This window comes from Xenopus laevis, chromosome 4S (assembly GCF_017654675.1).
Source record: "Xenopus laevis strain J_2021 chromosome 4S, Xenopus_laevis_v10.1, whole genome shotgun sequence".
Classification (NCBI taxonomy): domain Eukaryota; kingdom Metazoa; phylum Chordata; class Amphibia; order Anura; family Pipidae; genus Xenopus; species Xenopus laevis.
Window position 1 is genome coordinate 41,554,011 of NC_054378.1, and position 27,086 is coordinate 41,581,096.

The window sequence follows — 27,086 nt, forward strand, 5'->3', positions numbered from 1 at the left end:
TGTTGAGGCGCTATAGAAGTCAATGGGAGCTGCGCTGATCCTCGGACTTATAGAGGTTTTCGGCTTTTTTTTTTTTGCTGGAATTTGTACGAAAAACGTGTATTTTTAGAGATTTTTTCAAGGTATTTGTTTATTTTACTGTATTGTTCAGCGCTTTTTTCATTCATAATTTTTATATTCGTAACTTTTTTTAAATTCAATGACAATTTGTCCCTTTAAGAACTCAAATTCGACTACGCCACCTAAAACCTGCCGAATTGCTGTATAAGTCAATGGGAGAGTTCCAGGGATCAATTTGGTGATGTTTTTTTTAATTGAAGTATAATGTGGATAGGTTTCTTTTTCAGTTTAAGTAAAAATGGTATTTTATTTTTGCCTTTACATCCTCTTTAATGTTTCCAACTCCAGCTGCAGGGACAAAGATCATAGAGCCAGATTTAAATAGATAAACTGGGATTCTATTTGGAGGATTTTTTTTTGCTGTAGCCACTGGTTCTGAAGAGTTGGAGAAAGTTTGTATTAAACAATCAGGGCCGGAACTAGGGGTAGGCAGAAGAGGCAACTGCCTACGGCGTAATGATAGGGGGGTGCAGGGCAGCTACCTCTAAAATTGTCTTCTGCCTACCCCCAGTCCATGTTCTCACCCCTCAGTCTTACTCCCCTTCCTTGCCTCTGATAATTTTATGATGATCCTTAAGCACTGAAGAGGAGGCGGCGGGCTGTTAAATGGTTTAGCTAATCCCGTCTGAATGAGCCAGCTTGCGGGTCTGTTTTCTCTGCAAGCGATGATTTTAGGTAATGAATATATATCAGTAAACCACTTGATATGTGCCTAGAAATGACTTTACAAGCTTTGTTATAAAGGTCAACCACCCCTTTAAGTAATTACATACACAGAGAATGAGCATAAGCTGGAAAGTTTACAATTGTGCTTTTGTGATTCCCAAATTCAGGGTAAGGGAACTTTTTAGGTTGTCACTTAGATTGTTTTGCCTGAGAATAAGTTGACAATATGAAGAGCCAGATATTTAGATGATATTAAGCTGGATTTACAGGAAGGAAAGATCTTCTCTCTCACTGTGACAGCCAATCAAACACCGAAGTGGCTTGGAAGCAGGGCTGCTTTAAGATACCAGTGGGCCCAGGGCAAAAGTCTCGTGTGGGGCACCACTTTCCTGAGAGCAGGTAAAAACTAGATTTCCCGACTGTTGGGGAAACAGAACCGACTGCTACTGGAGCCTATGGATTTCGTCTGGCCAACAATGCCTCGTATTCCGGATCCGGGGAACTTGCACCAAGAAACACCAACGAGTGGATCAGAATAACAAGTTCCGTTTATTGTAGTCCAAACATAGGCTTATATAGGGTATAAGCAAAGACATCCTAATATAGTGACATATTAGCAAAGTATATGTCTTGTAATAGGTTCAGCATTCAGGATTGGAAAGAGAGAAATAACAGACAAATATGTGCGTGCGTATTAGCTGAGATATTTTGGCTAAGGCAAGCTGATAACATTGTTTATGGTACATGATGCTGCTTTTGCAAGGTTGTCTAAGAACACACAAGAAGTAACAACAAGAATAGGATAAAATATAGCTGGCATAATTTGAGAACCAGTAGGAGACTAGCCAGTGAAAACATCATACTAGTGGTGCTGTAAATCATCTTGCAACTGAGAACCTAAAGAAATTAATCTGTGTTTGGTAGCAACAGTTTTAACAACAGTATCATAAAATTTATCAGTGTGTTTGCGATATGCAGCAACAGTGTCAGTATGATGATGAATAAGTGAATGACACAGAGAAACAGGGAGTTGATAATTAGCAATAAGTAAAATTAACCTAAACTATAAACTCACCTAAATGCAAATAACCGTATTGAGACTACTATGCTCTGAAGAGGGGCTAGGCCTGTCTTCAAAACCAAGAACTCATTCTTGACCAGCAGAATTAACACAACTACATGCTGGAGAATTCCTAATCCATCCCAATCTTGTTATTTGCCTAACTATACAAACTACTTCAGTTTAAAAGAATTAACATGAAGTATTACATATCTAATTCAACCAACACCCAAAAGTTCCATGCCATGTATTTTGAAATATTGCGTTTAGTAAACATAAGTCTCTTTATCCATGTTCCAGTGCCGTTTAGAAAAGATGGTTTGAATAAAGGCATCTGCAAAGGTATTGTTCCAAGTATAGTTCTTAGAAGTGATGAACTTAGTATACTTGCATCTCCATGATATAGTCGTGTTTTTGTAGAGACAGGTGTCAGCAAACATTTTCTTTAAAGTGCTTTAGATAGAGACATGGAAAAGATGTCCGTAATTAAAGGGAACTGTGAAATAGGAATGGTTCCCATCTATCACAGATTTCGAATTATCAATAAAGAGTGTTCATTTGAAATCATCATCATCATAAACATGTAGCAAGAAAAACGATTGCCAAAATCTTCCACATGCTCAGTTGTTTATCTATAGAAGTAAACAAATTATAATGTTAGAAACTACTTTTATAAAGAATATCAGAATCAGGATCTTGAATCCTGACACGGTAGATATGTTTAGCATTAGGTTTTGTACTTTAAAACTTTAGCATTAGGTTTTGAAATTATAAACACAGTAAGTTTATAAAGGGCATAAAATTATAGCAATATAATGAAAACCATGAACAAGAAACACTATCTTGCTTAAGTAAAACTAAATATATTACTAAACTGGAAACCTTTAAAAAGGTTCCACCCCTTATGCCTAATTGCCCTTGCTTCATATTGTAACTCTTTAATCTTATTTACAATTCCCCAAAAAATATGAAACTTTACTATGGTAAACAATTCTCTTAAAAAGATTGTGGCGTGATATTAAAAAAAAATAGTTGCTGTTACATTATCCTAATCTACAATTGCTATGGCAGGAGCTAAAGTAGCAATAATACAGGGACCATATCTATTCTCTGGTAACCAAACATAAGGCCATGTACCACATATAAAGTAGTAGGTAGATTTCTATGTTATTAATCAATAAATAGCTAATTTTATTTTAGAATAGAATAGGTTCCAAAACTCTATACTTTTCTTAAAGTTAGTATCTGTCAAATTAAGAGTTGTTTTATAAATCCCATCTTCTGCTTGATGCTAAATTCATTAGCTTCGTCTTTAGTTGCCTGTAAAAACACACTTAGACCAATCATTATTTTCCATGTGTCATTTAAACGTGTTTAATGCTTTAATAGTGCTATTTTCCAAGCCGTATATAAATAATGATTGTTATTGTTAAACTAATGTATGAGCAGAAATTGGGAAAACTACAATGGGTAGTCCCATTGAATCAGTTGGCCTAATGCCACACACTCAACAATTAGTTTTATTGGTTCCCTTAGTTATTCTTTTTTTGTAAAGTTATGTAATGATTTGATTGTTCATAAAAATTACTTTTGCTAGAGGACATATGATCGAAACCAAAAATCAGTAGTACTTAAAATACAAATACATGCTTATCGGGTACACTTGCTCTACTACAATTTGAAACATGTATCTATATATCTTTGTTATGTAATTTTACTGAAGTAGGTGTTACTGATTGCACTTAGAAAGGACCTTCAAATCTTGGGTCCAAGCTGTTCCTCACATGCTTTTTAATCATTACCCAGTCACCCGGTTTAAGATAGTGTGAACCAGTATTGACATTTGGATACATTGTGAAATAGGAATAGAATCAAAAACATATTTGTGTATTTCATTTAGACATTTCTGTACAATAGCTACATATACAATCCCATTCTTAGGGCTGACCCAGACAGAATGTCATAGGGTGACAATTTGTAAGGGCCTCTTGGATTGGTGCATATTGAAAACAAAGCAATGGAAGGAAGTTAACCCAAGATTTTAATGTTTCTTTCAGAATCTATTAAATTGTATTCTATATAACACCATTTAGGCTTTCAACCTTCCCAAAACTCTGAGGGTTATTTTTATTTAAGACATTATCTGCCCTGTAAAATGTGTACCCGTTACTTTCAACGTAGGTTGGTAAAGAATACCTACACATTACCTCATTTAAAGTTTCTTAGCAGTTGCTTTTGTTGTAGCCCTAGCAACTTGGCCATGCCTCAGGCCATCCTGAGCACATGTCAATACATACTAGTACATATTCATATGTACCTAATTTAGGCAGTTGGCTGTAGTCTATTTGTAATTGCTGGAAGGGTTATTCTGGTTTAGCAAAGTGCCGTCTCTGAGATTTGACTACCTGACCAGTATTATGATGTAAACAGGTAACACAAGAAAATACATATTTTGCAACAAATGCTGGAAACACAGGTGCTATTCAGCTTTTCTGAACTGAAACAGCCATTGCATTCTTACCTGAGTGTGCAAGTCCATGAGTTAGGTGTGCCATCATAGCATACACTGTTTTTGATAGACAGTATAATACACCATTTTTCCATAGATCCATGTCATCCTTGGATGCTCCCAGCTTCGACCACTTTCCTTTTTCCATCTCAGGGGCCTAGTCCTGTATTGTAGCCAGGATATCCATGTCCAACGGCCCTTTGTGGTCTTTCTGGATGCAACTTACTGTCATTATAGGCAAGAGGGCAGCTGACTTGGCTCTCTCATCAGCTTTTGCATTTCCTTCAGCTTCTGGAATCTGAAGCTTTGTGTGCGCTTGTACTTTAAGAATGGCTACCTCAGTTGGAAGCTGTAATGCTAACAATAGCTGTTTTACTAAATTTGTATTTGTATTCTTATTTGGTTTACCTGATGATGTCATAAAATTTCTGGCCCTCCAAATCAGAAGATAGTCGCGACAAATACCAATACAGTACCTGCTATCAGAAAAGATGTTCGCCCTTTGACCTTCCACTAGTGTGCATGATGTGATGAGTGCTTGTACCTCAGCTTCTTGAGCTGACATGTGTGGAGGTAGATTCTGCTGAACTAAAACATCAGACAAATGTTACAACAGCATATGATATTTAGCATCCTCAGTAGAGTAGCGAGAACCATCAAAAAACAATTCACAATAAGGATTTAACAGAGGTTAATCTTTTACATTATCAAACCCATGTACCTCACTTTGTCAGGGTGTGTGAAGCATTTGATGTATCCCAATGTCTTTACAGATTTGTTGAATCTATCTGCAATATGGGTACATTGATTGTACATATTTGGCTGCGATAGATGAGAACCCGGGGCCAACCACACTCTTGATACTGCATCACACCTCCCCCTTTTTGAAATATGGGTGAGACCATGTGAGGCAGCAACCAAATATGGTAACAGAGCACGGGGTGCGACAGGGCAATTGCCTAAGCGCAAAAAGAAACATCACCTTCTGGAGTTTTGCAACCTGCTTTGGTAGTCAGATTAGGCACTACCGGATGGGATGCAATAACAACTTTGTTAACTGCTGTGAGATCCTGAACAAAACGACACTCATTCTTGCCGGGCTTTTTAATTGGCAAGATGGGCTGATCTTGTGACTTAACACTCCCCTGTCAAGTAACCCTTGAATGACTGGGCGAATCCCCTCTCCTTTCCCCCTGGACAGTGGGTGCTATGGGATTTTGGGCAGGGGGGCCGTGGGTCTACTTGTTTGGACACAGGTGGGATGGATGACATCAACTAAATATCCAAAACGAAAGCTGGCTCTCGCACACCCAGTGTAGAGATGCGAAGTCTGGTGCTCAGTGGTAGAGGTTCGGCCACCTCACAGTAGAATCCAATAGAAAAGAAATCCACGGCACACAGGCTGCTGCAAGCAAGGAACCCCTTGCACGTTTAATGCGGAAGTGAACAACGTTTCGGGGTCACACCCCTTTGTCAAGCCTGACAAAGGGGCGTGACCCCGAAACGTTGTTCACTTCCGCATTAAACGTGCAAGGGGTTCCTTGCTTGCAGCAGCCTGTGTGCCGTGGATTTCTTTTCTATTGGATCAACTAAATATCCATCAGTGATAAAGTCCACAAACCACTTAGGACACATTGTAATTCGGGAGGTACGGAAGGTTCCTCCTTAGACATTTCTTTGAGTGACAAAAGATTTGCTGTATCTTGGACATTAGTCATCTCAGACACTTACTGGGGTGGGACAGACACACTCAATCTGGAATGCAGTATATGGTGCACCCTAGTTTACAAAGGATGTCCCTACCTATGAAACTGTCAGGGATGGGGCACTGATAAGAAAGGCAGCTTGTGTAGATACGGGACCCCTACTTGGGCTGAGTCAGCAGGGTTAGTGTCCCAATTCATTTTAGCTAGCAGATGTTGGTAATCTGCTGGACCAGACACATGTATGATTACAACTAACATATCAGTCAAATTAGGGTTATGGGCATTATGGATAAACAAGTCCTGTCCAAATTTGTGTGGATTAGTACGGGGCTGTGGAACGTCTTGAAAAATCCTTCTAAGATTTGGTGCTGTCCATGGAATGAGCTTTCTGTCTGTGTTAATGAGACGTGCTGCAGGGACGCCCGCCACCCCCCCTTTTTCTCTAGTTTGTACTGTACGGGCGGGGTAGAGCTTGGCTGCGGGCCTGAGAACTGCCTGTATCAGCGCTGCTGTTTTCAGCACTGAAAGATGAATTGTCTCTTCTCACTATTCTCTATTTTCTAACTTAACCCTTCTACTTGCAGCTTTTCTTGTTCGTCTCTTTGCTTTCTAATTTCCTCTGATTTTACGGCACTTTCCTGACCTTCTATGTCACTTACCTAACCTTCTTCTATGTCACTTTCTTGAATTTCTTCTATGTCACTTACCTAACCTTCTTCTATGTCACTTTCTAATTCTTGCTCTCCTTTGCTCTTATTACAGGAAACATTCCTCGTTACAACCACTCAACTCTTGTAGGGCTAGAGCTTCTAATACATCACTTTAACTTTCCCATTTGATTCAATTATTCTTCTTTCAGACCAAAATTCTTTGTGTAAACATTTGGCAACTTTGAACCATGCTTCAGCGGTCTCTACAAAACCTGTATCATTATGATGTATACAGAGACAGAGTTGTTTCAGCGTCCTATCGATGTCCGGATACCACACACATTAATCATCTAATTCTACTCTCTCGGAAAGAGAATATCACAAAACATAAAACACAAACCCGGGTAATAGATAGCTCTATACAGGTTCAATAAAGAGCTGCAGGCAAGAAAATACCTGTTGTTGCTGGCTGCCAGGAGTCGATTTAGACAACAGGTATGAACAATAATAGCAGGTTTGACACGAGTAAGAAACTATAAAAATAGGTCTTCCCGTGTCCCGGATGTGATCAGTCTCCGTCCCGTCCTCTATTGGTCGACCTGTGTCCTTTGTGTCGGCTGATGAGCAGTCAGAACCTGCAGCCTCACTTTGGGCATTAAAATTGATAAGGACACAAACAGTCCTGAGGATATCTATTCCGTCCTAATTAGATTATGGGTGTACACCAGAAGAACCACACTGACACAAGATGTTCAGTATAGAAAAAGCTTCTCCCCATCCTGCTATTTTATCTACCTATGGGTCTACATAAAATCCCCCTGTGGGGCTACACCTATACACATATTGTTTACACATTTCTCCATAGACCTTTAAAACCTTTACTTCCCATGATGGGAAAATTTCACAGAATAACAGTATAAATAGGTTGAAATGAATCAGGAGCTAGATAAAGCTGTCTTGAGATCAGAGGTCCCGACAAAAATTTTTATCCATTTCCGAGATAAGTCTTAATAAAGCAACAAATTTATATACTTCGTAAATATAGTGCAAGAAAGCTTAGTAAGGGTAAGCTGTTTTGGGATGGAAGGTCCCGACAAAACCTTGTCAACTTAGTTCAGCGGTAATCCTTAATCTTGCAAAATATTTAGGATGCAATTAATGACAAAAACACAAAAACACTTACCGGTTTAACAAGACAATTATGACATGCACAACATGTAAAGAACAGTACGGAAGCGCTGCAACTTTACAGGATCACCCGTCTCAAGTAGCAAAACCTGAGTTTACTACAAACTCTTGAGCTTTACTAAAAACTCTTTGTGAGTCCACCATGACTCCTTTGAATTTACAGGTTTCACCATTAATGGGTGGTGGCAATTTCTTTGAATTTTTCGCACCCATATTGAAATAAAACACGCTGTTTGCTTGCACCAAATAAGTAGTGAGTTTCTTAGTGAGAAAAGAAGAGAGGGCAAATAGAAATACTAAAATTAAATGTATGTAGTGTTACATGCAACTTTCAGAGTTCCTAAGGAAGACTGCTTATTTGAAAGAATACTATAGACGTGGTTATTACAACTTATATTAAATTTAGTAATGGGTGGAGGGCACACCAATTCAGCAAATGCTGTAGGTAAACAGTGCAAGAGGTGCAAACATCAAAAGGGTACCCCTACAATGGGTACCCCACAACGTAACAATATATAGATAGGTATGCACACTCAAAAGAAGGCAAGTATGGTATATTTAAAATAAAGTTTTACTTGTTTATGCAAATAATACACACAAAGCCACAATAGTAGGCCTGTATAATACAATACATAAGCTTACATGGTATATACCTAACGTTTAAACATAGCCACAATTACATAACAGTAAACAGTAAGTATTACAATTATACAGCAAGGAGCAGATACACCTACCACCAGTATGAGAATGGCCCCAACGTTTCGGCGTAAGCCTTTGTCAAGGGGATTCCCCTTGACAAAGGCTTACGCCGAAACGTTGGGGCCATTCTCATACTGGTGGTAGGTGTATCTGCTCCTTGCTGTATAATTGTAATACTTACTGTTTACTGTTATGTAATTGTGGCTATGTTTAAACGTTAGGTATATACCATGTAAGCTTATGTATTGTATTATACAGGCCTACTATTGTGGCTTTGTGTGTATTATTTGCATAAACAAGTAAAACTTTATTTTAAATATACCATACTTGCCTTCTTTTGAGTGTGCATACCTATCTATATATTATTACAACTTATATCCTAGATTTCAGAAATAATAAAAAATACAGCCTGTCTCTGGATGGCAGAGCTCATGTACACTAATAGTGATTTATAGGGAACGTGTGGTTTCTAAACTCAAATACTACTACTGAGCACAAGCAAGACGTGAAAAAGAAATAGAGTAAATCGATCGCAATAAATCAAGACAATTTACGGGCTGTCTTGGAAGCAAGGGTCCTTAATATAGCGATCGTTTTACATGTTATTTTACACAACAAAAATATGCCTTAAATACCTTGAAAAGTTGTCAGAACATACAAACAGTAAAAGACAGACACATACAACATGCAGTTGAATACAAGGCAGTGACGTCAGAGCAGAAATCCATTCCAGGAGTCACAATATATATCAACCGGGGGCCCCTTTCTTTAAACCTGGAGTTTACCCAAAACTCCTAAACCTGGAGTTATCTCTGAACTCCTAAACCTGGAGTTATCTCTGAACTCCTAAACCTGGAGTTAACTCTGAACTCCTATTGAATCCCTCGTCAGGGATTTTCTTATATAAATAGCTCACCAAAAGCTATTTGCTTCCCCAAAAAGCTAAGAATACAGCATTAAGCATATACGGATGGCAAGAAAAATATCGTCTAAAAGACAGATCCCTTCTTACCTTTCCGTGCCGCTTACTGTAACCGCTTCTGACACCAGACTGTTGGGGAAACAGAACCGACTGCTACTGGAGCATATGGATTTCGTCTGGCCAACAATGCCTCGTATTCCGGATCCGGGGAACTTGCACCAAGAAACACCAACGAGTTGATCAGAATAACAAGTTCCGTTTATTGTAGTCCAAACATAGGCTTATATAGGGTATAAGCAAAGACATCCTAATATAGTGACGTATTAGCAAAGTATATGTCTTGTAATAGGTTCAGCATTCAGGATTGGAAAGAGAGAAATAACAGACAAATATGTGCGTGCGTATTAGCTGAGATATTTTGGCTAAGGCAAGCTGATAACATTGTTTATGGTACATGATGCTGCATTTGCAAGGTTGTCTAAGAAGAGACAGTACAGGGTCGTACAGAAAAACAAGTACAGAGGTCTGCAAGGATTGGCACGTAGGCATGTCAACCCTTCACCATCATCATCAACACTGATAAAGAGCACTTTAGCGATTATAATTGATAGCATCATAAATACAATGAAACCTCAATTTTTCCTGCCCTGAATTGAAGTTTCCTCACATTTAATACCGATTTTTGTGGTGCCACCAATATATACTGCATTTCAACTGGTGCTTTTGCCTGATTTAACACCAATGTTTTGTCCTCTGTGTTATTATTTGTGAAATTACGAGGTTTAAATATTAACCAGATATATAATTTGCCATAGTTCTGTCTATACATTGTCAGATCCAATTAGTTTGACACACTTTTTTCTTGGTCTCCTGAACATAAACTGGGTGTTCTACCATAACACAAATTGTACCGTATAACAAATTAAGTTTTGTTATATGTAGATGAATTTTTTATTCATTAATACTGTGCATCACATTTAGGCCCAAATTCAGTAACCTGCGCAAATTCGCCATCGTCCGCTACGCCGCACTTCGCCAGGCGCATTTTCGCCAGCGCTACGCAAATTCACTAACATCCGAAGTTGCGCTCAGGGGAAGTGTAAGGTTGCAAAGTTGCGCTAGCGTTAATTCGCCAAGCAAAGCGAAGTTACGCTAGCGATGCTTAATTTGCATACGGCGCCAAATTGAAGTTACAATGGAGGTATATGTAGCATCACTACACAAGCCTGGGAAACCTTCAAAACAGCAAATAAAATTTTTATTTTTCCCTACACATGTGCCCACTGTATAGTTAAGGTGCCATGAGTTAGGAAATGTAGGGGGGAAGGAGGGTAGCCCCAAAAAAATTTTCGATCTTTTTCAGCCTATCACCCATAAAAAAAGAAAAAACGCCAGCGTTTTTTGGGACTTAGAAAAATTTGTAACTTTTTTGGAAGCAATCCCAATCTACTCTATTGCACTTCGCCTGGTCCGAGGTGGCGAAGGAAGTCTGGCGTAAAAGGTAACGTTCAGAAAAATGCGCACGTCAGTGAATTTGCGTAGTTAAGTCCGTTGCGCAAATTCACCAGGCTAAGGGTGCGAAGTAACACTAGCGAATTTACGCCAGTGTCCGTTAGTGACTCAGCGAATTAACAAAATTGCGCTACGCTGGCAAATTCACGCTAGCGTTAGGCGCTTCGTCCTTTAGTGAATTTTGGTCTTAGACTGACACATATACGGGTACAGAAAATCACAGTATTAATGAATAAAAAACACATCTACATAAAACAAAACTTAATTTGTTATTACATTATAGATGGGGCTATGAGAATTACATTTTTATTTGGTCAATAATTATTTATTTTTCTGTGGAGTTTATTTCATTAGCTTTTCTATTTCTGCTTTATTGATTGTGATAGCTTTGCTATACTTATCCTAATCTTTTTTATCAAGCCCTCTTGTATTTATTTTCCATTCTGACTTCTAAAATGCTGCCTGGTGTCTAAAGTAATAAAGCTCCAACAACCAAATACCAGACGCAGTAAAGGGGTGGGCTACAGTTTCATCATTTACTGATACACAAACAATTGATCATAAATGAACTGCTATAAAGCTTTTTTTTTTTACCAACAAATAATTCATTTGAATCATTATCCAATACAAACAGTTAAATAATATTTGCATTCATTGTGATCACAGAAAAACCTGTAGTTTTCCTCTTTGAAACTTAGTGGTGACATCATAATGGCTGGTAATGTCACTGCATCAGCTACTGATGATGTCACAATGCCTGTTACTGAGTCAGTTACTCTTCAGCAACAGTCTAGTTCATTTTTCAGTTAACAGTGAGCGAGGCAAGATGTTGCTAAGCTCTTTAACAACTTTTACTTTATTTTTTGTATTTATACTATCAAATGGATTTCCTATCACAACACCAAAACCAGGTAGGGGGAGCTTTAGTGGTTTTATTGATAACATCATAACTGTTACCCAGATATAATTTTGTATATGACTAATAAGTGCAGTAAGAAGTCCTGTGTGTGATTATTATTCCTCCCAAAAATGTATTATATCTAAATATTTTTATTTATATCAGGGAACCTTATTTTTAACTTTTCTTTTTTTATTTAGAACCTGAAATCAATGCGAATGCAGAGTTCAAGACATTTAATCTCGAGACTTGTAAGTCAGATATTTATATATTATTTGCATTGGACCAAGCGTTGTGCCTTGTGTTATTTACAATATCAATGTTCAAGGTTGTCATTCTGGACAAATATACTTATGGGAGTTTTATTGACTAATGTTCTCTGTCTTTCTGCAGCCGAAAACACCAATATAAAGCACTATCCATTGAGGATCCTCGACTTAATATGTGGACTCCTGGGTGTAATATCTATTGCCTTCCTATCTACATATGTCTGGTGAGTTCTTAACATAAACATGTCACATCCCATATATATCTCTCCTTATACATCTTATTGGTACATGTTAATATATTGTGTCTTATGAACTGAACGGATGTTATAAGACTTAAATGATATACAATATTATCTTGAGTATAATTTTTTATTCAGGCTTCATTGGGATTTACGCGAATGATCTGTTTATAGTGCAATCTGTCAGTGCACCTCAGAACAGCTTTCTCAGAGAGGTCCAAACAACAAGCTGTTATGCAATAAAGATAATTGTTATTTCTACTTTATTGGGTTTTATACAGTAACTGAGGCAACGTTTTCCTACACCTATAAGACACTATTGGGGCAATTTATGAACATTTGTATTTGTTAACAATTAAAATGTTTTATAACTAAAAATCTTGCATGTGAAGATTGAATAGGTCCTTATTCGGCTGAATTCAAATCAAAGGAATAGTGCATTAGATCGAATTCGATTAAAAAATTTATTTTTCATAGTCCACCAATTGACTCCATATTGGAGGTCCCCCATAGGCTGAAACAGCAATTCGGCAGGTTTTAAATGGCGAATGGTTGAAGTCGAATTTTTAAAGAGACAGTACATGACAAATTTGGATATTCAAATTTTTTAATTTTTTTCAAATGCAAATTGAATTTTGACTATTCCCTAGTCGAAGTACACTAAAAATAGCTTGAAATTCCATTTTTTTTTCATATGAAAATTCACCTCGATCTTTGATAAATCTGCCCCGTTATCCAGAAAACCCCAGGTCCTGAGCTTTTTGGATAACCGGTCCCCTACCTGTAGTGAATGGGAGCTGTCCTTAGCAAATTGTAAAATATTTTAATTTGAGGTTTTAGAGTATTTCTAAGATTTCTTCACTTGTAAACATACAAAAAATTTGAGGTTTTGTTATCAGATTCATTCAGTGGTTTTATCCCTTTGTGCTTTTTATATTTGGATCTTTTAATAAATAAAGACATTTGTGCTTTTTAAAAATGGGAATTTAGTTGTGTTGATAAATAGGCCTCCCCGTCAGAAAATAACAATGAACAATTAGCTGTACAGCCAAGTATCTTGGTGGCATATATGTGTGTTTTATGGTACAGACATCAGCAGTTCTCTGTGAGCATAGGGTTTTATTTGTCTTATATCTATTTTATTCCACTTAACAGGTCAATGTTGAGATATAAGAAAAAAGAAGAAGATGTGGAGATGCAAAATAACCCAGATGTTTTATGTAAGTTAAAACTGACAGGTTTCAGCCCTAAGGCCATAGATGTTCCCTGTATATACTTTAGTGTATATACCTTCCATATTACTGTGTAGGTATCGGTATAGCAAATTAGTAAAACTATTCTTTTTAATTGCAGTGGAAGCTCCTGGTGAAAAGCAGACTGTGATCCTTATACCTGGTAAATATTTCTTTAAAATCATACAAATTACTGTGCCTTTAAATTCATACATTATATATTAAGATGCATAATCTGCCCCAGCTACTCCAGGCATTTTATACGTGATAAGTAATCATTTATAAGGACTGTGCACAAATATATTTATTGATTGGCCAACATTGCTGATTATTAAGTTATGAACAGTTTATTGAACCAGTGCAATTTTATGTTTTAGGAGCATGTGATTTAACTAACATTGTGGCTACTGATATAAACACAGAAGGAGTTGAGGAAAATAAAGTGAATCCTGTGGCCACTGAAGAGCCAAAGGACAAGATAACTGAGCCAAATGAGGAGCTTCAACAGAAACCAGAACAGGAAGCTGAGTTAAAGGAACAAAAGAAAAAAAAGAAATGGAAATTTTTTTTCTTGAAGAAAAAAAGCAAGCAAAGGAAAGACACAATAAAAAGCGGAAAGGAAGGAAGAGAAGACGGGAATGGCAACGATACTTCCTTAAACAATACTTCGGAAGCATATAAATAAGACACAAACTCTATGTGTGTCTGTGATCCGAAAGCCACTACCTGCTTCAGAATTTTTCCTATTCAGTTTAATTGGATGCAGGGGATGGGTGCTAACTAACTTCAGTTTAATAGGATGCAGGGGATGGGTGCTAACTAAGGTTTCTGGGGCAAGTAGTGGCTCATTGATTGCCACCACAAGAAATGGTGATCAAGATGCAGAATATTCCATTGCAAGAAAGAAGTGAGGAAGGGAACAAACCCCTACAGAAACCCCAAACCCCTACAGAATTATTCTTTGATTAACTTGTTTAACAACAAAAAATGTTCAATAAAAATTATATTTTTAAAACAATCAACAGTATTTGATATATTGAGTATTGTATTTATACTATTTCAAGAATGCAATTGTTTGAGGCTTTCTCTGGGGTCATTTACAACTGCAAGTGCACTGGGCTAGTTGTAATTTTGAGCACAATTACCATTTTTACAATATACTGTATTTACAATATTGGGTCTGTTAGCATCAGGCTAGATAACTATGGCTACTTCAGCTTCCCTCAGCATGTTATACATGAGATATGATGTTTTTGCCTAATTTGCATATCTACATCTACTCTGCAGTGCATTTCTAATGATGCAGATCAGAACCCTCCTATAACAATACGTTACCCTGGTGGTCTAGTGGCTTACCCTGTGGGCGGCGGGGACGCCCGGCGCATACATTCTGTTCCTCTGAGTGCCGGTTCCCCTATGGTGTGCGCGGCTGCGTGCTTCCAGGTTTATGCGCTGGCGTGATGAAGAAATTCAAATAGTATTTAAGGGGATTTCAGCGTTGTAGACATGGCCCATTGTTAGGTCTACTTAGTTAGTTCCTGGGTGTATATTCTTCGTTAATCCTGCTGTTATATTGGTTTTGACCCTTGCCTTTTTGCCTGACTATTCTGAACTTTGTATCATGACCATTGCCTGTTTACTGATTATTCTGAACTCTATAATCGGACCCTTGCCTGCCTGCCTGTCTGACCATTCCTTGTATTCTGCTTTTGCTGGCCCGCCCTGCCTGACTATTCTTGTATTCTGCTTGTGCTGGTCCGTCCTGCCTGCTTCCATGCTGTGTTTGCTTCCATTCCAGTATCCATGGTGAAACGATCGTGCCCCTTTGCTTGTCCAGAACCTTTTGCTTTGCTCCTCTCTTAGTAAGACCTGGCGGCATCCAATTAGCTGAGGGCTCCTCCCGAGGTCAAAGACGGCTGTTAAAGGCAGAAGCAAGAGCCAAGGCCAGGGAACCTAGCACTGGTTCTGAATTTAGGGTCCCGAACGTGTCACCACCACAAAGGGTTATTGCGCAGATATGAAACAATTTTGCAAATGCAGCACTAAGGTAAATGTGAAGATTTGTGACTACAAAATTGAGGCAACATCCTTATTACAATATACAGCACTCGTTTTAGCAATTATGAGCACAGCATCACTAAAAATAGATGAATAACGCTATATCAACCCAAGATATGCCAGTAACATCACTGCAGTAAGCCGTTTTAGAGAATTGCATTCGCCTAAAACATTCCAGTAATATCATTGCAGAAAATAAGCACTGAAATAACCCCAGATATGCAAGTAAAATTGCTGTAGAACAGGGCTGTCCAACTGGCGACCCCCCCTTTGTGTGGCCCCCACATGTCTGCCTGCTGTGACTGCTTACCTTGTTTAAGCTTTAAAAGGTACCAGTACTCAGATTAACTTGCCCCTGCATTGTTTACTCTCAAATTCAGACATTAAAGGACCAGTAACATCCAAAAAAACAGATTTTTTTATATGCCATTTTAAAATCTGACATGGGGCTAGACATATTGTTAATTTCCCAGCTGCCCAAGTCATGTGACTTCTGCTCTGATAAACTTCAATTACTCTTTACTGCTGTACTGCAAGTTGGAGTCATATCACCCCCTCCCTTCCCCCCCCCCAGAAGCCAAACAGAACAATGGGAAGGTAACCAGATAACAGCTCCCTAACACAAGATAACAGCTGCCTGTAAGATCTAAGAACAACACTCAATAGTAAAAACCCATGTCCCACTGAGACACATTCAGTTACATTGAGAAGGAAAAACAGCAGCCTGCCAGAAAGCATTTCTCTCCTAAAGTGTATCACAAGTCACATGACATGGGGCAGCTGGGAAATTGACAAAATGTCTAGCCCCATGTCAGATTTCAAAATTGAATATAAAAAATCTGTTTGCTCTTTTGAGAAATGGATTTCAGTGCAGAATTCTGCTGGAGTAGCACTATTAACTGATGCGTTTTGAAAAAAACATGTTTTCCGATGACAGGATCCCTTTAAATACAATGGAAGTGCTACTGATTTGACCAATTAATCAATTTCTAATTTATGGGAGTTTTAAAAAACTTATGAATTCGAAATTCAACCCTTGATAAATGTCTCCTCGTTTAAAAAACATGAAAACCTCTAAGGCAGAACTTCTCCAAGTAAAAGTTGTTGAGGCGCTATAGAAGTCAATGGGAGCTGCGCTGATCTTCGGACTTATATAGGTTTTCAGCTTTTTTTTTTTGCTGGAATTTGTACGAAAAACGTGTATTTTTAGAGATTTTCGAGGTATTTGTGTATTTTACTGTATTTTTCAGCTCTTTTTTCATTCATAATTTTTATATTCGTAACTTTTATTAAATTCAATGACAATTTGTCCCTTTATGAACTCAAATTCGACTACGCCACCTAAAACCTGCCGAATTGCTGTATAAGTCAATGGGAGAGTTGCAGGGATCAATTTGGTGATGTTTTTTTTTAATTAAAGTATATTGTGGATAGGTTTCTTTTTCAGTTTAAGTAAAAATGGTATTTTATTTTTGCCTTTACATCCTCTTTAATGTTTCCAACTCCAGCTGCAGGGACAAAGATCATGGAGCCAGATTTAAATAGATAAACTGGGATTCTATTTGGAGGATTTTTTTTGCTGTAGCCACGGGTTCAGAAGAGTTGGAGAAAGTTTGTATTAAACAATCAGGGCCGGAACCAGGGGTAGGCAGAAGAGGCAACTGTCTACGGCGTAATGATAGGGGGGCTCAGGGCAGCTACCTCTAAAATTGTCTTCTGCCTAACCCCAGTCCATGTTCTCACCCCTCAGTCTTACTCCCCTTCCTTGCCTCTGTCACCCACCCCTCCGTCGTTCTCTCCTCCCTCCTGTCACCCTCCCCTCTGTCGCTCACCCCTCCCCTCTTTTGCTCACCTTTCCCCTCTCCTCCTTTACTCTCCCCTTCATCGTGGGCATGCGCACATCCGGAGGGGGGGGGGGCGCCAGGTTGCCTAGGGTGCCCAACCAGCCTGGCCCTGTAAACAATAGAAACACTATAAAATCCACATTTTATTAGACAGGACCATGTGCAGTCTGCATATTCTGATTATTAATCTGTCTTGCTGTATCTGCTTTTATGGCAGATATTATTTGACTGTATTGATAATTTATGATGATCCTTAAGCACTGAAGAGGAGGCGGCGGGCTGTTAAATGGTTTAGCTGATCCCGCCTGAATGAGCCAGCTTGTGGGTCTGTTTTCTCTGCAAGCGATTATTTTAGGTAATGAATATATATTAGTAAACCGCTTGATATGAGCCTAGAAATGACTTTACAAGCTTTGTTATAAAGGTCAACTACCCCTTTAAGTAATTACATATACAGAGAATGAGCATAAGCTGGAAAGTTTACAATTGTTTTTGTTATTCCCAAATTCAGGGAAAGGGAACTTTTTAGGTTGTCACTTAGATTGTTTTGCCTGAGAATAAGTTGACAATATGAAGAGCCAGATATTTAGATGATATTAAGCTGGATTTACAGGAAGGAAAGATCTTCTCTCTCACTGTGACAGCCAATCAAACAACGAAGTGGCTTGGAAGCAGGGCTGCTTTAAGATACCAGTGGGCCCAGGGCAAAAGTCTCGTGTGGGGCACCACTTTCCTGAGAGCAAGTAAAAACTAGATTTCCCATCATCATCAACACTGATGAAGAGCACTTTAGCGATTATAATTGATAGCATCATAAATACAATGAAACCTCAATTTTTCCTGCCCTGAATTGAAGTTTCCTCACATTTAATACCGATTTTTGTGGTGCCACCAATATATACTGCATTTCAACTGGTGCTTTTGCCTGATTTAACACCAATGTTTTGTCCTCTTGTGTTATTATTTGTGAAATTACGAGGTTTAAATATTAACCAGATATATAATTTGCCATAGTTCTGTCTATACATTGTCAGATCCAATTAGTCTGTACCTTATACAGTCATGCACAAATCAGTTATTGTTTTAATCTGTGCATGTGACTGTCTGAGAGGCCTTACGCATGCCCTTCATAGTGTAACATTAATGCTGCAATGTCTAATCCTTGTTATTAACACAATATATTGTAAAACTGAGCCCTGTGCTTATAGCCTTTCTGTACTTGGAAAATAAGTTGAGTCAGCACATTTCCTTGATTTTACATTTTGCCAGATTTGACACACTTTTTTCTTGGTCTCCTGAACATAAACTGGGTGTTCTACCATAACACAAATTGTACCGTATAACAAATTAAGTTTTGTTATATGTAGATGAGTTTTTTATTCATTAATACTGTGCATCACATTTAGGCCCAAATTCACTAACCTGCGCAAATTCGCCAGCGTCCGCTACGCCGCACTTCGCCAGGCATATTTTTGCCAGCGCTACGCAGATTCACTAAAATCCGAAGTTGCGCTCAGGGGAAGTGTAAGGTTGCGAAGTTGCGCTAGCGTTAATTCGCCAAGCAAAGGGAAGTTACGCTAGCGATGCTTAATTTGCATACGTCGCCAAATTGAAGTTACGATGGAGGTATATGTTGCATCACTACACAAGCCTGGGAAACCTTCAAAACAGCAAATAAAATTTTTATTTTTCCCTACACATGTGCCCACTGTATAGTTAAGGTGCCATGAGTTAGGAAATGTAGGGGGGAAGGAGGGTAGCCCCAAAAATTTTTTCGATCTTTTTCAGCCTATCACCCATAAAAAAAAGAAAAAACGCCAGCGTTTTTTTGGGACTTAGAAAAATTTGTAACTTTTTTGGAAGCAATCCCAATCTACTCTATTGCACTTCGCCTGGTCTGAGGTGGCGAAGGAAGTCTGGCGTAAAAGGTAGCGTTCAGAAAAATGCGCACGTCTGTGAATTTGCGTAGTTACGTCCGTTGCGCAAATTCACCAGGCTAAGGGTGCGAAGTAACACTAGCGAATTTACGCCAGTGAATCGGCAAATTAACGAAATTGCACTACGCTGGCGAATTCACGCTAGCGTTAGGCGCTTCGTCCTTTAGTGAATTTTGGTCTTAGACTGACACATATACAGGTACAGAAAATCACAGTATTAATAAATAAAAAACACATCTACATAAAACAAAACTTAATTTGTTATTACATTATAGATGGGGCTATGAGAATTACATTTTTATTTGGTCAATAATTATTTATTTTTCTGTTGAGTTTATTTCATTAGCTTTTCTATTTCTGCTTTAAAAAACAATGCTATCTGATTTTCAGGGTTCTCTGACCCAAACAACTTTATACTGATTGATTGTGATAGCTTTGTTATATTGCTATACTTATCCTAATCTTTTTTATCAAGCCCTCTTGTATTTATTTTCCATTCTGACTTCTAAAATGCTGCCTGGTGTCTAAGGTAATAAAGCTCCAACAACCAAATACCAGACGCAGTAAAGGGGTGGGCTACAGTTTCATCATTTACTGATACACAAACAATTGATCATAAATGAACTGCTATAAAGCTCTTTTTTTACCAACAAATAATTCATTTGAATCATTATCCAATACAAACAGTTAAATAATATTTGCATTCACTGTGAGCACAAAAAAGGCTATAGTTTTCCTCTTTGAAACTTAGTGGTGACATCATAATGGTTGGTAATGTCACTGCATCAGCTACTGATGATGTCACAATGCCTGTTACTGAGTCAGTTACTCTTCAGCAACAGTAGTCTAGTTCATTTTTCAGTTGACAGTGAGCGAGGCAAGATGTTGCTAAGCTCTTTAACAACTTTTACTTTATTTTTTGTATTTATACTATCAAATGGATATCCTATCACAACACCAAAACCAGGTAGGGGGAGCTTTAGTGGTTTTATTGATAACATCATAACTGTTACCCAGATATAATTTTGTATATGACTAATAAGTGCAGTAAGAAGTCCTGTGTGTGATTATTATTCCTCCCAAAAATGTATTATATCTAAAGATTTTTATTTATATCAGGGAACCTTATTTTTAACTTTTCTTTTTTTATTTAGAACCTGAAATCAATGCGAATGCAGAGTTCAAGACATTTAATCTCGAGACTTGTAAGTAAGATATTTATATATTATTTGCATTGGACCAAGCATTGTGCCTTGTGTTATTTACAATATCAATGTTCAAGGTTGTCATTCTGGACAAATATACTTATGGGAGTTTTATTGACTAATGTTCTCTGTCTTTCTGCAGCCGAAAACACCAATATAAAGCACTATCCATTGAGGATCCTCGACTTAATATGTGGACTCCTGGGTGTAATATCTATTGCCTTCCTATCTACATATGTCTGGTGAGTTCTTAACATAAACATGTCACATCCCATATATATCTCTCCATATACATCTTATTGGTACATGTTAATATATTGTGCCTTATGAACTGAACGGATGTTATAAGACTTAAACGATATACAATATTATCTTGAGTATAATTTTTTATTCAGGCTTCACTGGGATTTACACGAATGATCTGTTTATAGTGCAATCTCTCAGTGCACCTCAGAACAGCTTTCTCAGAGAGGTCCAAACAACAAGCTGTTATGCAATAAAGATAATTGTTATTTGTACTTTAATGGGTTTTATACAGTAACTGAGGCAACGTTTTCCTACACCTATAAGACACTATTGGGGCAATTTATGAACATTTGTATTTTTTAACAATTGAAATGTTTTATAAATAAAAATCTTGCATGTGAAGATCGAATAGATCCTTATTCGGCCGAATTTGAATCAAAGGAATAGTGCATTCGATCGAATTCGATTAAAAATTTTTCCCAAAAAAAACCTTTGATTTTTCATAGTCCACCAATTGACTCCATATAGGAGGTCCCCCATAGGCTAAAACAGCAATTCGGCAGGTTTTAAATGGCGAATTGTTGAAGTTGAATTTTTAAAGAGACAGTACATAATAAATTTCGATATTCAAATTTTTAAATTTTTTTCAAATGCAAATTGAATTTTGACTATTCCCTAGTCGAAGTACACTAAAAATAGCTTGAAATTCCATTTTTTTTTTCATATGAAAATTCACCTCGGCCTTTGATAAATCTGCCCCGTTATCCAGAAAACCCCAGGTCCTGAGCTTTTTGGATAACAGGTCCCCTACCTGTAGTGAATGGGAGCTGTCCTTAGCAAATTGTAAAATATTTTATAATTTGAGGTTTTAGAGTATTTCTAAGATTTCTTCACTTGTAAACATACAAAAAATTTGAGGTTTTGTTATCAGATTCATTCAGTGGTTTTATCCCTTTGTGCTTTTTATATTTGGATCTTTTAATAAATAAATAGACATTGGTGCTTTTTAAAAATGGGAATTTAGTTGTGTTTGATAAATAGGCCTCCCCGTCAGAAAATAACAATGAACAATTAGCTGTACAGCCAAGTATCTTGGTGGCATATATGTGTGTTTTATGGTACAGACATCAGCAGTTCTCTGTGAGCATGGGGTTTTATTTGTCTTATATCTATTTTATTCCACTTAACAGGTCAATGCTGAGATATAAGAAAAAAGAAGAAGAAGATGTGGAGATGCAAAATAACCCAGATGTTTTATGTAAGTTAAAACTCACAGGTTTCAGCCCTAAGGCCATAATGTTCCCTGTATATACTTTAGTCACTAGAGTATATACAGGGAACATTATGGCCTTAGGGCTGAACACTAAAGTTTAGTCTTATTTCCATATTACTGTGTAGGTATTGGTATATCAAATTAGTAAAACTATTCTTTTTAATTGCAGTGGAAGCTCCTGGTGAAAAGCAGACTGTGATCCTTATACCTGGTAAATATTTTCTTAAAATCATACATATTATGATTATAAATTCATACATTATATATTAAGATGCATAATCTGCCCCAGCTATTCCAGGCATTTTATACGTGATAAGTAATCATTTATAAGGACTGTGCATAAATATATTCATTGATTAGCCAACATTACTAATTAGAGTTATGAACAGTTTATTGAACCAGTGCAATTTTATGTTTTAGGAGCATGTGACTTAACTAATATTGTGGCTACTGATATAAACACAGAAGAAGTTGAAGAAAATAAAGTGAATCCTGTGGCCACTGAAGAGCCAAAGGACAAGATAACTGAGCCAAATGAGGAGCTTCAACAGAAACCAGAACAGGAAGCTGAGTTAAAGGAACAAAAGAAAAAAAAGAAATGGAAATGTTTTTTCTTTAAGAAAAAAAGCAAGCAAAGGAAAGACAAAATAAAAAGCGGAAAGAAAGGAAGAGAAGACGGGAATGGCAACGATACTTCCTTAAACAATACTTCTGAAGCATATGAATAAGACACAAACTCTATATGTGTCTGTGATCCGAAAGCCACTACCTGCTTCAGAATGTTTCCTATTCAGTTTAATAGGATGCAGGGGATGGGCGCTAACTAGGGTTTCTGGGGCAAGTAGTGGCTCATTGATTGCCACCACAAGAAATGGTGATCAAGATGCAGAATATTCCATTGCACTAAGAAAGAAGTGAGGAAGGGAACAAACCCCTACAGAACCCCCCAAACCCCTACAGAATTATTCTTTGATTAACTTGTTTAACAACAAAAAATGTTCAATAAAAACTATATTTTTAAAACAATCAACAGTATTTGATATATTGAATATTGTATTTATATTGAACTATTTCAAGAATGCAATTGTTTGAGGCTTTCTCTGGGGTCATTTACAACTGCAAGTGCACTGGGCTAGTTGTAATTTTGAGCACAATTACCATTTTTACAATTACCATTTTTACAATATACTGTATTAACAATATTGGGTCTGTTAGCATCAGGCTAGATAACTGTGACTACTTCAGCTTCCCTCAGCATGTTATACAAGAGATATGATGTTTTTGCCTAATTTGCATATCTACATCTACTCTGCAGTGCATTTCTGATGATGCAGATCAGAACCCTCCTGTAACGATACGTTACCCTGGTGGTCTAGTGGCTTACCCTGTGGGCGGCGGGGACGCCCGGCGCATACATTCAGTTCCTCTGAGTGCCGGTTCCCCTATGGTGTGCGCGGCTGCGTGCTTCCAGGTTTATGCGCCGGCGTGATGAAGAAATTCAAATAGTATTTAAGGGGATTTCAGCATTGTAGACATGGCCCATTGTTAGGTCTACTTAGTTAGTTCCTGGGTGTATATTCTTCGTGAATCCTGCTGTTATATTGGTTTTGACCCTTGCCTTTTTGCCTGACTATTCTGAACTTTGTATCATGACCATTGCCTGTTTACTGATTATTCTGAACTCTATAATCGTGAACCTAGCACTGGTTCTAGATTTAGGGTGACGAACGTGACACCACCACAAAGGGTTATTGCGCAGATATGAAACAATTTTGCAAATACAGCACTAAGGTAAATGTGAAGATTTGGGACTACAAAAATGAGGCAACATCCTTATTACAATATACAGCACCCCCTTTAGCAATTATGAGCACAGCATAACTAAAAATAGATGAATAACGCTATATCAACCCAAGATATGCCAGTAACATCACTGCAGTAAGCCCTTTTAGAGAATTGCATTCGCCTAAAACATGCCAGTAATATCATTGCAGAAAATAAGCACTGAAATAACCCCAGATATGCAAGTAAAATCGCTGTAGAACAGGGCTGTCCAACTGGCGAACCCCCTTTGTGTGGCCCCCACATGAATGTCTGCCTGCTGTGACTGCTTACCTTGTTTAAGCTTTAAAAGGTACCAGTACTCAGATTAACTTGCCCCTGCATTGTTTACTCTCAAATTCAGACATTAAAGGACCAGTAACATCCAAAAATGTTTTTTAAATATTTGTTAGTATACATTGAAAAAAAAAACACCAAGACAAATTAAACTTTAAAATCGCAAAGCCTTTATTAAGAAATAACTTACCGAAACTCCACTTCTGCTCCTCTTCAGAAAAAGCGACGGCAACAATCCATTGTTATCTCCTATAAGGAAGGCAGGGAGGAGAAATCGATCGCCGCTCAATGGATTTTCTAAAGAAGAGCAGAAGTGGAGTTTCGGTAAGTTATTTCTTAATAAAGGCTTTGCGATTTTAAAGTTTAATTTGTCTTGGTGTTTTTTTTTTCAACGTATACTAATTAAATTTTTTGAAAAAATGTTGATGTTACTGATCCTTTAAGCTCTTACATTGTTCACACCAGTAACAACTCTATTGTTCACACCTGCAAAGCTCTGTAGTTTTCAAGTCTCAGGCCCAGATTGAAACTGTCCACTGTCACCTACATTGTCTCACTGTATGTAGCACAGTATGAACTGTCCATTATAGTATCCTGATAGGTTTCCCTGTTTCCTGCTCTATTCTGCCTGCCCTATGCTCCCTATGTGTGCCATACTCTGCCTACCATATGCCCCCTGTATGTGCCATACTCTGCCTGTGCTGTGTGTGTGCCATACTCTGCTTGCCCAATGTGTGCCATACTATGCCTGCCCTGTGCCCCCTATGTGTGCCATACTTTGCTTGCCCTGTGCTCCCTCGGTGTGCCATATTCTGTCTGCCTACTCCGTACCCTGTGGGACATGAGCCTGGTAGGGTTTGTTAGCATGTGGAAATTGTTGTTGGAGCCTCTAAGGTGTTTAATAATGTGTTTGGGTACTGTATTAGCCACAGGGGAGGAGGCGGCGTATCGATTTAAGGGTATGGTATATTCAAGGGTATGACTTATATTTTTCACATATGACTGATAAGTGCAAGAAGCACCAACTACTTGGTATTTTTGGGTGTTTTACCACAATTAATGTGGCCACGGTCTAAAAGGCTTTTGTGATAATGTGGGTGTGGTTTAAAAGGAGCTTGGTCAACACTGGCTTCAATAAACATCTATCCACCGCATAGAGCATAAAAATTCCGGCCCTCTGTACCACAGAAGATGGACAGTACTGATCTAGGCAAACACTCTTAAGTGCAGTCTGGCACATCCTGACATAGTGGTATTGAGCCTTTCATAGGAATGTCATACTGTTAAATCTAAAAATACTGTATACATGCATGTTTTGACAACCGCCAGTTCTCTAGTTATCTGATAAAAGATCTATAGGCACAATTTCTTATCATCTTATCTGATGTATTAATATCTGGAAATATTCAAAACATTTTTGCTTTTTCTCATAGTAAAACCGAAATCCTTGGTTGACTGGATCAAAGCCTCAGTTAAAATTAAAAGGATATGGTTTTCTTTCTGTATTCCCAAAATGAAACAGAATCATGCTTAAAGGAACAGTTCAGTGTAAAAATAAAAACTGGGTAAATAGCCTGTGCAAAATACAAAATGTTTCAAATATAGTTGGTTAGCCAAAATTTAATGTATTAAGGCTTTCAAATCGGGGGTCACTGACCCCATCTAAAAACAAATTATCTGTAAGGCTACTATTTATGTATTGCTATTGCTACTTTGTATTAACTCAAAGGTGAACAACCCCTTTAAGCTACTCTGTGTTATAACAGTAAGATTCAGTCCTGTGCAAGTTGTTGACACTCTAGAAAGATCATATTACAGGGTCCCCCAGTAATCCTCAATTATGTTCATTAAAATGTACAGGAAAAAAAATAACTATTATTACAGTGGTATGGTAATACATTGTAAGTTTACATGTTTTAGGAAACTTAATCAACAATAAACTTGACTGAGTACATTTGAGATATGGTTTGTCGTGTACATTTATTTATTACAAATGTATTTTCTTTAATCATTTACATCGCAACTATGTAAACGATGTGGAATCACATACCATGCATCCAGGGGAGGCCAGCTGTGTATACCAGTAGTGGCCTAGGGGGGAGTTGGGAATGGGAGTTGGTTTCCAGGCTATTGATTTGAGAAGATCGGGGTATGGGGCTTTGCTCCCTTAGGTGGATTGTCCCCATTTGCCGTTTACACTGTGCTATGCAATCAGAAATGACAGTTGGGGGCCTATTTATAAGACTGTGTAAAAAGTGGAGTGAAGCAATACCGGTGATGTTGCCCATAGCAACCAATCAGCAATTAGATTTCAACAGCTAGAAAATAAAAGCAAATTCTGGTTGGTTTATATGAGCAACATCACCGGTAATGTCTTACTCCACTTTTTACACAGCATGATAAATAGATGGCTGAGGATGATGGGAGCTGTAATAAAATAATAATTGGTATTACATTCTTAAAGTGATACTGACATTAAAAATTTTATTTTCAAAATATTAATCTACATTAAAAGTTACCTATAGGTCGTGTTGACCGTTTTTTGCTGATTGTTTTGCTTTTGTAAGTAATTGTCACTTATAGTTCCTAAACCTGACTGTGTCTCTTCTTAACCTGTCAGTTAGAGTTTCTAATGCTAACGGACTACTGCTGCAGAGATATGGCAGCCCCCTCATAGAGGAACATGGGGGTAAGAAAGGTAATGTAAAATCATCAGGCAAATACTTTTATGGCAA

At 37.8% G+C, this 27,086-nt stretch overlaps 2 protein-coding genes across 2 annotated transcripts; both read left to right on the forward strand.

Moving 5' to 3' along the window:
- The first annotated feature begins 1,016 nt into the window (after positions 1-1,016).
- On the forward strand, positions 1,017-14,808 carry LOC108714972. Its single transcript, XM_018259836.2, has 6 exons — positions 1,017-1,185; positions 12,131-12,181; positions 12,324-12,423; positions 13,594-13,658; positions 13,792-13,833; positions 14,048-14,808. Exons 4-6 carry the CDS (start codon positions 13,598-13,600, stop codon positions 14,353-14,355), a joined length of 411 nt encoding a protein of 136 aa, XP_018115325.2. The 5' UTR covers positions 1,017-1,185; positions 12,131-12,181; positions 12,324-12,423; positions 13,594-13,597; the 3' UTR covers positions 14,356-14,808.
- A 5,395-nt stretch (positions 14,809-20,203) lies between these two features.
- On the forward strand, positions 20,204-23,464 carry LOC121393240. The gene is made up of 6 exons (XM_041561157.1): positions 20,204-20,476; positions 20,664-20,714; positions 20,857-20,956; positions 22,151-22,218; positions 22,403-22,444; positions 22,654-23,464. The coding sequence occupies exons 1-6, from the start codon at positions 20,284-20,286 to the stop codon at positions 22,959-22,961; spliced, it is 762 nt and encodes a 253-aa protein (XP_041417091.1). The 5' UTR covers positions 20,204-20,283; the 3' UTR covers positions 22,962-23,464.
- The last annotated feature ends 3,622 nt before the right edge of the window (positions 23,465-27,086 follow it).

Excerpts from the sequence above, each read along its gene's own strand:
- LOC108714972 (XM_018259836.2), top strand. The coding sequence starts at position 13,598 with ATGTTGAGATATAAGAAAAAAGAAGAAGATGTGGAGATGCAAAATAAC. Across the intron at positions 13,659-13,791 it reads AAATAACCCAGATGTTTTAT|TGGAAGCTCCTGGTGAAAAG; the intron begins GTAAGTTAAAAC and ends TTTTAATTGCAG. Across the intron at positions 13,834-14,047 it reads GACTGTGATCCTTATACCTG|GAGCATGTGATTTAACTAAC; the intron begins GTAAATATTTCT and ends TTTATGTTTTAG.
- LOC121393240 (XM_041561157.1), top strand. The coding sequence starts at position 20,284 with ATGTCACTGCATCAGCTACTGATGATGTCACAATGCCTGTTACTGAGT. Across the intron at positions 20,477-20,663 it reads TATCACAACACCAAAACCAG|AACCTGAAATCAATGCGAAT; the intron begins GTAGGGGGAGCT and ends TTTTTTATTTAG. Across the intron at positions 20,957-22,150 it reads TTCCTATCTACATATGTCTG|GTCAATGCTGAGATATAAGA; the intron begins GTGAGTTCTTAA and ends TCCACTTAACAG.